Here is a 10000-nt window from a genome sequence, read left to right as displayed (position 1 = left end):
AGAAAAGTATACACAGATCTCAGCCTCCTCTTAATGAGGAAGTAAAACTTCTGGTCGTTGCAAAAATTTGTCACTTGGAGTCTTTTGAAAAAAAAAAAAAAGATTGTTCAAGTGAACTCGTTGGAATAACAAGACACTTACTTTGCTCCTCTGACATGCATAACTTTGTCAACCTTTCTCGAGGCCCTCATCGATTTTTCACCCCGTTGATACCCAATATCGTTGTGTTAATCCGTTAAAGAGAAATCCAGAAATTCCTTACCATTAACACTTGTCCCTCAGACAATGGCTCAGCAATGGCTCGTGATTATCTATGGCCGGTTCTCTACAGTGTCCCACTAATTGTTGAGAGCACCGCGACGTTTAAGATGTACTTTAAATTGTCGTTACAGCGCAGAAAAGGCGCGGCCGACACCCCAGGATCCCTTGGCCAGTTCTCCGTAAAAAAGGGCCTCACGTGTAATTAAACAAAGTGATTTAAATGCACCTTCAATTTTGATATTCAACAGTAATTTTAGTGAAAAATATATAATTATTTGAAGCGGGGGCTACAGACGAAAGAGAGAAGAGATCCTCTCACTTATCTGGAAAATTTAAGCAATTGTCTCTTATAGAAACCTGAAGAAAGAGACAATTGCTTAAATGGTTCAGGTCAGTGCGGTTAGCCTTATTTTTATACTTCGTGTTAACTACTTTATCGTGTTCGGTTTTCATTAAGGTGGCCCAACAGTGACGTTTTCGGACCCAAAGATAAGAGCCGTATCAGCACCGCCAGGCCCAATAAGTGAACAGACCACAGTTACAACTGGAGTTTTACAAGGCGCTGCGCATGGCGCCCTATTAAATGGGGCCCAACAGAATGGGTCTCTAGGAGGAACTGAGAAAAAAGGACCCCCGAAACTCCAAAAACAGAAATCCTTTACGGTTACCACTGTATATACGCCACCTTCAAATGCAAGCAAGGCCATACAGAAAATTCGCGCAAAAACCCGAGCCGCTAAAGCCTTCAAGAGCACTTTATCGGTGAGTAAAAGTCTCGAATTTTCTTTCGAGCATAGTTTCTGAAACGAAAATCACACGTTGACTTCAAAAATTATTACTTTTTTGTGTCTATTTTCGAAAGTGCCGTCAAGGGAGTACCACGTCTATTGTGAATGGCCAAAGAAGTTCTGCGTTCCGCAGTTCATATACGTCTTTCTTTATTTTATTTCATCTTGTTTCATGTATTTTGTTTTAAACTCATCACAAATAGATGAGCTTGGGAACTGGGGCCTAAAAGGTTAGTGGGGAGCAGAAGCCATAAGCCAAAGGGGAGGTATCCATGGCAACCCTGGAAGCGGGAACCACCCCCACACGCAGCCGCTAACTGGCACCGTCACACTGAGTAATCAGTGGAAACAACTTACCTGACCCGTACTTACCTAGAGATCACCAAGGAAGCGGGAGGGACGGGAAGGGGCGAGAATCCGCAAAGATTCGCTAACAGAGAGAAATTGATCCGCAAAGATCAACAAGCAACAATGCATGAGAAAGGCAACATGACACAAAGGCCCTGCAAATCTCCAAAGGGCCACCCCGCAGGTCACGTACCGTAAAGGGTGAAACCACTGACTGCATTAGTTCGAGTCTAACTTAGCCTAAATTATATTTAGCCACATTTAAACTCATCTTATGCTATTTACAAAAAGCTACTTACACTGCGTATCTTGCACAGCTAAAAGGAGAGTATTTATACCACATATCTTCAATGATTAGAGCAATCGCAAAAGCAAGCAAAAGAAAATCTACCAAAGTAATCAGGCTATTCAAGTTTCCTTTTTATAGTTCAGAAGTGCTTCCGGTTTAGGCAGCCAAGAAATCATTTTACAGATTCCTTCAAATCGATTGCTGGAGCCTACAGGCACGTAGCGCGGCGCAGTCACCTGTTCAAAAATTCAAATGAGGCTCCCGTTCCTGAGAAGATTGCAGATCCTCTTTCTCTGTTTAATAATTTGATACGTCTTTCATACATCATCTATTCAAATCTCCATCCTCTACGGGTTTACTGCAAACTCGCAAAGACCAGCTCCTATTTGCTTTGCTAACTCAACAGACCATTTTACAGTTGTGTGCTTAGTTACCTGGCCCTTGAATGAAAGTGAGGGTGGAGTTGACCTCGCTTTGATAGAAACCTCACTGCTTTTCTTATGTTAATGATGTTCTCATGGCAATCATAGGAATTTACATACGAAAAGCCGTGAGGTCTCTATCAAAGCAAAGTCAACTCCAGCCTCACTTACATTCAAAGACCAGGTAACTAAGCACATAACTGTTCAAATCCCGTTGAAGCTTGGATTTTTGAGGGTTTCATTTTCGTTACTGCTCAAGCAATATTCAAAACTGCAATGATTTAAAAATCTCAAAAGAAACCAAATAGTCTCGAGCTCGAAAAGATTCCTTTGGTGAAATGAAAAGTACGTTTCCTATAGAGATTTTCAGCTGAATGTCGAAAGTTTCTTTGCTAATTGATTTGTTTTACACTAAGAATCTCTTGGCACATGATTTTCAGCCTATGAAAGTCCGGCAAAAGCATAACCAGTCATGATTTGTGTCTAAGGGAAGTGGTCAAAACTACTACACTCGAACAGGACCCACCAAACCACAAAATAGTTGGTGGTGTCTGCCTGCAACCCCCTTGCTTAACGTCAAAAGATGGTGTCTATATTGCATAGCCACCCTTCTATCCAGCAGTAAAAAACTACCGTGAGATTCAAACCTCACTTTTCTTGTTTGTCTAGTAATGCCGACTCTTGCTAGCCGAATATTCCTGTGTCAACTCAAATTTAAAAGCCAATAAAATGTGGTCGGTAATGTTTATGTGACAAGTTCGAAGATAGGTGGTGTCTTTGAGAACCCCCCTACCCCAAAGGCGGGTCTTGTTCGAGTATAGTAGTTTTGACCAGTTCCCTAACCAGAATCACATAACCTTGAAGCGTGTAACTTGCAACTCTTTTCCTTGGAACAAAGCTGGGGATTTTTTTGGACACCAATTTTATGCCCAAATATGGATAAAAATAAGATCGAGGCTGCACGCGCGGAAAAATGCACGAGCTACGTTACATCCAAATAAGGACATTTTTAAACTCATAAAAACTCCATTTCTGAACCAGAGTTAAACGCTTCAAAGTCACGAGCTTCTGGTCTTACTTAATTAGAGGCGTTTTTCCGCCGTTTGCACCGATTGCATGCATGTGCCGCGTGCTATGACAATTGGCTCGTTTGATTACTTGCATTGGCTATGATTGGCCAAAGAAGTTGTTTTTCGCTTTTACGCCACCCACGTGGAAACCGTTGTGTTAAAGCGGGTTTTTAAAATTTCTTTGACAGATCATTTTTACTTTTTTCGTGAAGTCGTTTTGTCGTTTTAGACTCCAAAAGTTCTTCGTTACGTTAAAAGCCTTCTGAGCAACTCCTCATACTTGAAAATGAAATATGTTTTTTTCCCAGCAAAATCAAGTCGAAAAGCTCGCATCCAAACCAGAAGAACAACAGACGGCCAGCGATTCACGAGTGAGAGCCTGGGTACAAGCTACTGGTCAGTAAGAAATAAGAAGTCACTATAGTAAAAACGAATGGGGTGGGGTGGGGTGGGAAGGAACTGTTTAGCTATTGTAGAGGGCTAAGAGAATGTTGTTTCCCTTATTCAAGCACAAGGGGTTCCCAAATCATGAGTAAGATCATCTGGTGTGAGACAGAGTAAAATCTACCAGTGACCGTTTTAGAAGTGTAAGGGTCAGGAGACATGGTTTTTGAGTGGACCGAGGTGATGTTAACATCAAGTGATGTTGGTTCTCCGTTGACGAGTAATATCGTCTGGTGTTAGACAAAGTAAAAATCTAAGTGTGTAACTCTTTGGAGACCAAGGGTTAGGGGAACATACGTTTTGGAGTGGACTTAGATTTTGTTAATTAGAAAGAGTAAAATCTGTGAGAGGCCCTCTTAACTTAGAAGGCGAAGTCGACTTGGGGTTATTCACGGTTAGGTTTTATTTCCGTCTCTTGCCCAAACCGGCCTAAACCGCACAGACTTAGTATTTTACTCTGTCTAACGCCAGACTATTTTACTCGTCACTGGGGAACCCCTGGGAGTCAATGGGTTAATCACTCACTGAAAAACTATGTCACCATTAAAATGACCTTAAATATATCTCCACAACTGAATTACTTGATGTAGGACTTTGATTTTCACGGGATACACACATTCCTGCAAATAGCACCCCATTAGCTTGGTAGAAAACTGAAAGATTACAGCACAGGTCTCAGTTGCTTAAAGAGCACAGTCTCACCCTCAATGCATTGCGCGTTTTACGCCAAGTTAATTGATTTCACGTTGTCGAAAACTATCGAAAGAATGAACGTAGAGCCAATCAGAACAATAACAAACGCCCGCAAAGCCGCGTGGGTGAAACTGGGCCTTTAAAATGCGAATAGTTACTTAAAGTGCCCCTAACCCCAAAACATTTTTTTCGCTAAAATGAATCTTTGCACCTGTTCGAAACGCATTGCGGACATTTTTTCCTTTTTTTAACAAATCCTGCCATTTTATAGGCTAAAAAAGTTGCGGAAATCCAAGCATCTTTTGTTCACGACCGAGTCAGAAGGGGAGTGGGTCTATTCCTGATTTGACGTCACAATCTACTTTGCGTGCATGTTTGCAAAGAGTTAATGCAATGTAAATCAGTTTGTGACGTCAAATCAGGAATAGACCCACTCCCCTTCTGACTCGGTCGTTAGCAAAAGATGCTTGGATTTTCGCAAGTTTTGAAGCCTTTTGACGCAGGATTTGTTAGAAAAATGAAAAAAATGGCCGCAATGCGTTTCGAACAGGTGCAAAGATTCATTTTAGCGAAAAAAATACTTGGGGGTGAGGAGCACTTTAAGCGGAAAGAACTGCGTACTCAGGGCGCTGGGGATCACACAGCCGGAGCTTGTCCCGGATTTTTAAGTAGCACAAAGTGACTGAGAGCATTGCTACTCCCCTTCTCCCCACAACCCCGACCCCTAACCAGTATAACCAGTATGACCATCAATGCACAAACTCAGTTGCGGCACGGGCAATAATATGCTTCCTCTCTTTGCTTCAGTTATTAATAGGGAGCTTAAGCAACGACAACGGCGACGGCAACGAGAACGTCATCTCAAAATATAAATTTACGTTATTGTAATCGCTTCGTGACTATTTCAACGTTTTTAATATGACAAGGGTGAGGTATTTCCTCAAAGATGACACCAGTCAGAACGGCACTCCATGTTAGGAGAGAAAATGAAAATTTATCCTCAAGTGCTGACGTTCTTCATAAAACCAAAAACTTGGCTATTTCACGTTTTTGCTTTGCTGACGACGGCAAAGAAATGGACAAAAGTGAAAAGCGCACGTGCAGGGCGTGAAAAGCTATTGTTTTTACTCACTAAATATGCAAATTCGTGACGTTCTCGTTGCCGTCGCCGTTGTCGTTGCTTAAGCTCCCTATTATTATCGCGGTGACGCCACTTACTTTGAATCAGGTGATAAAAATTAACTTTCTTTTTTTGTTTTATTGTTATTTTAGGCGCCGTCAACACTAAAAGGTGAGATTTCGTTTTTGTATTGATATCACAGTTCCGCCTTTTGTGTAATTTTTTGACCCCCTACAGGCAACGTTGTCGTTTATGCAGCGTTATATGGCCAATACTTCTGCTAAAGTTTTGTAGGGCGCAGTTTTAAAGTTTTCTTGGAATCAGAGATGGGACAGTGGTGAGAGCACTCGCCTCCCACTAATGTGACCCGGGTTCAATTCCCAGACAGGTCAACACTAATGGCCCATCCGTCAAACTGACATTGGACACGACGCAATATCCCACCTGAATATCATTGTAAAAAGAATGAAAACAGGCAGAATTGAGCTTTAGTTCAACAAGAAATAGCGTTTCTAAGCAAAGCCGCGCTGATCTACAGTATTTAGGTCTAAAAACCACTTTGAAGACGGTTAGCTTTTATTCGTTTTGCTGGGTACTACTATCTCAATACTCTAAAAAATTCGATTGTCCAGGAGCTTGTCTCGTTAGTCTAGTGGATATTGGAATATGTAAGGGGACCCATCGATCCGGGTTCAATTCTTTGGCTCGCCTAATCTGAATGTTTTCTGCGCATTGAAATGTTGGTTTCTTTGAAGTAGATTGTACATTTGTTTTGTTTTGATCTATGTATAGTGTCCCCAATTATTCCCCTAATTAACAATTAAACCCTTAGCCCACAAGGGCTACGGGTCAATAGCCCATGAAGCGAAGTTGAATTGGCTATTGCCCTGTGGCCCTTGAGGGCGAAGGGTCTAATTGTTTTAGTATATCCCTCAACTAGTCGGACAGAAAAGGCAATAATAAAGTTAGCAAATGCAAGTTGAAGAAATATTCATTTGGGAATAAAACGAACGAAAGCGTCACGCTTTTCGCTAATCGAGGACTCTTGCTAATAGTCCTCATGTAGCGTAGCCAATTAAAATGCAGGATTTGCATTAGTCCACTAGTTAGGTGATCATGACTAAATACAGTTGACACTTATTATCTGCTTGGCTTAAATAGCACATATGGACCTCGTTAAATGGGCCAGGCCCAGCTATTACAACGGCCATTGTGATTGGTTTAGAAAACAATAGGCACAAAATATTTTATATAACGTAAATTCTAAGCACAGTAGAGTTGCATCTCACACTGATCCTGCAAAGCAGGTTATCAGAGGCTTATTCTTGGTTTGCATCCACGTGATGGGACGACCATGTTGGTGTACAAACAATAGAGCGTTTTAATGTGACGTCACAGCGGCCATGTTGGTGTACAAGAACAATAGACGTTCTCTCCTTTGCGAACCAAACTCTATTTTTATGCATATTCCATGCATACATTTTGTATTGTTTTGTACACCAATATGGCCGTCAAGTCACGTGAGTGAAAACCATCTATAGAAAATGACCCCACAAGTTTTGCATAATAATAGATTCAAATTCCCAAAGGACATTTTACAGCGTTGTTCTGTATACCAACATGGGCGCCGTGACGTCAGATGAAAACACCCAATAGAAAATCGTTTGATTGCACGTGACGTCACGGCGGCCATCTTGTTGGAAAGAACAATAGCGAAAAGGGCTTTTGGGAACTTCCCAAGTTTTGCATAATAATAGAGTCAAATTCCCAAAAGACATTTTACAGCATTGTTCTGTACACCAACATGGCCGCCGTGCGTGACGTCAGGTGAAAACCATCAATTCATCTATTTGCGGTGTATGTTTTCCTTTAAGATTTGCGGCTGCTGCCATTGCTGCGTTTGGCGCTATAACCTTAGACAATCGTGCTGAAAAGGTTCCAATCGATTCCAAAATCAAGTTCAATGAAGTAGCGGAGGAACAAGCTCTCATCTTACATGATAACTTGGAAGTTAGAGATAGGTGAGTTTTCTTGTTATTCCGTGATCATGATGTTGATGATGATAGCAAACTGCCGAAGACTATGATGCCGACGACGATAACGATAGCGATGATGTTTATGGTCATGGCGATGATTTTGTTGCTGACGATGACAATGATGGTGATGATGATGGTGCTGTTGTTGGTGATTGTGATGGTGCTGTTGTTGGTGACGATGATGGTGCTGGTGCTGGTGCTAATGTTGGTGATGGTGATGATGATGGTGCTCTTGGTGATGGTGCTGGTGCTGGTGTTGGTGATGATGATGGTGCTGTTGTTGCTGATAGGGATGACGACGATGATGGTGATAATTATGTTGATGATACTTTTGACAACGATCGATAGCAGGAGCCTACATTTTATTTAAACACGCGCGAGTAAATCGATATTTACTCCGTTGCTTGCGCTCGCGGCTGCGAATTTGCGAGCGGCAAATCTCAAAACTAGTCGATACCATGCCACTCACGGCTCACTGGCGGCCAAAACACTGCGGAGCAACGATCGGTTTACTCGCACATGTTTAAATAAACCCGCATTAAAATATGCCGCCATCTACGCGGGCTAGAATTCTAAAATCGTTTGTGAGGTTCTGTTTTGAATGTACCATTCTTAAACAGGAATCGACTTCAAGTTCTGGAGCGCAAGCTGGTGTGTCTAGAAACATTCAATAACATCTACAAAGCGCTGGACCAGATGCGAGGTAGTTGTATTGTCCCGGACACGGAAACGAATGAAGAAATGAGACAGCGAGTCACGGAGGAATGCAAATGGTTTGTGTCGCGTCAAAATCATTTGACTCTTTTTTTATCCCTTTTGTTTCCACATTCAAGGTTTGCTCGTTTTCAGACGAAAATGCGAGCACAAGGAAACGTCTCTTTTGTTCATCATCAAAGAAAGCAGCCGGTTTCAAACTAGGGAGTCCGTGAACAATTCACTTTCGGATCTTCGCATGCCTCGGAAATGTGAAGACAACAGTTGTTGCTAACAGTGAACAGTTCAATCTTGTTTCCAGAGCCTCCATTACCCTTGTCCAGCGGAACGGGCGCGAGAGGCTTTTAAAAACCGCTCTGTACAACAGTCATGCCCTAAGGCTGCGAGTCGGGGAAACATCCCGACACATTTTGACGCCCATTCGTGAGCATCTGAGAAGGGACAGGACTTCTTACATATTCCAACATTTGCAGCACGCTTAGGAATGTCGAACACTCTGTTCTTAGAGCTGCTTCTCCATTTTCGATACTGCACCTAATCGTTTCCAGTTGTTGCTCAAAGAGGCTGCTCATATCCGCTGGGAAAATCCCAGTCTAAATAGGCAGCTAAAACATGCGGAGCGAACTCCATCATTATAGCTACATTTATGTTAGTTTTTTGTAGGTTTTGGTGTTGCGGTTGTTTAAATTTCCTGCCATTAAGCACTTTAGTTCGGTGTTCTTTTGATACACTGTTTGCGCGTGCATTATTCGCTTCTTTGTACTTAAATTCAAATTCGCAGTGTAACGAACACTTTCAACCAAAGATGATCGATGATCGATCAAAAAATGTCTTGCAAACTGAAAGTTGTTGCACATTTTTTGCGAATACTGATTTTATAGTTTCTGGCGCGTACTAAAATCGGCAAACAATTTTTCCCTCAACAACTGGCAAAATGGCAGGAAATGAAACCGTTTTTCAACAGCCAATCAAATATGGCTTTTTGAAGTGAACCATAGTCTGTCTTTCCCGACCGCTGGTCAAGGGAACGCTGACCTTGGGAACGAGAATGGTAACAACGGTTACAAAGAAATGCCCTACAATGACTGCGCATAAGTCATGTGGCGACGGCGACAATGACAAATGAAATAATCAACAGAAAAAAAGAGATTTCGTATACATGAGTGATGATTGCTTCCGTTTGGTGGCGAAACGTTCATGGAGAGAGCGCTTAGAGTCCGCATTGCTCTTTTTCGTATGTCTATTTGTTCGTTACTCCCATTCAGACTTGTTTTCTTTGCTCTTGCGTTTTTACCGAGGTTTGCCTTTGTAATGTGATCACGCCTCAGCCAATGGGCGCAAGAACTTTCGCGCTATTATTACAACTAATCTGACGCCCAACAGCGAATTTTTCTTAGCTGACTTCGATATTTGCGCATTTTGTACACAAAATTCTACGGCAACGTATTCTTCTTTTTCTTGAAACAATGCATGGAATGGTCAATTGCCAATGTTTGCGAGCGAAGTCGACATTTGTTAACAATCACTTAGTTTTTCTCTGCTTAGTAAGACTTCTATTTTTAATTCTAACCGAAACTGTGGAAACGCTTGAGTGTTCGATTAGAGATTGGTTTGGTGGAACGGAACAGTTGTTCCACGTGCGAACAAAGATACTCCGTAGAGAGTTTGAGCAAAGACGACGGCAGTGTCCACGAAGTCGTGACTTAATCGTCAGGCAGTCACGCAACGTTCTCATTTGCTTGTTTGTTCGTGTTGATGTCCTTAGTAAGTATTTCGCGATTATCCCCTCTCGTTCTGGCCATGGTATCTAATAAC

General features: G+C 42.0%; 1 protein-coding gene across 1 annotated transcript in view; it reads left to right on the top strand.

Moving 5' to 3' along the window:
- Positions 1–10000, top strand: part of LOC138003427 (uncharacterized) — a 36204-nt gene that overhangs the window by 21064 nt on the left and 5140 nt on the right. The window contains exons 13-17 of the mRNA XM_068849486.1: positions 719–1023; positions 3487–3574; positions 5588–5606; positions 7310–7456; positions 8092–8244. Coding sequence (XP_068705587.1) covers positions 719–1023; positions 3487–3574; positions 5588–5606; positions 7310–7456; positions 8092–8244 — 712 coding nt within the window. The remainder of the gene's footprint in view (positions 1–718; positions 1024–3486; positions 3575–5587; positions 5607–7309; positions 7457–8091; positions 8245–10000) is intronic.

This window comes from Montipora foliosa, chromosome 5 (assembly GCF_036669935.1).
Source record: "Montipora foliosa isolate CH-2021 chromosome 5, ASM3666993v2, whole genome shotgun sequence".
Taxonomy (NCBI): domain Eukaryota; kingdom Metazoa; phylum Cnidaria; class Anthozoa; order Scleractinia; family Acroporidae; genus Montipora; species Montipora foliosa.
Note: the sequence above shows the minus strand (reverse complement) of the source record. Positions and strands in the feature narration are given on the sequence as shown.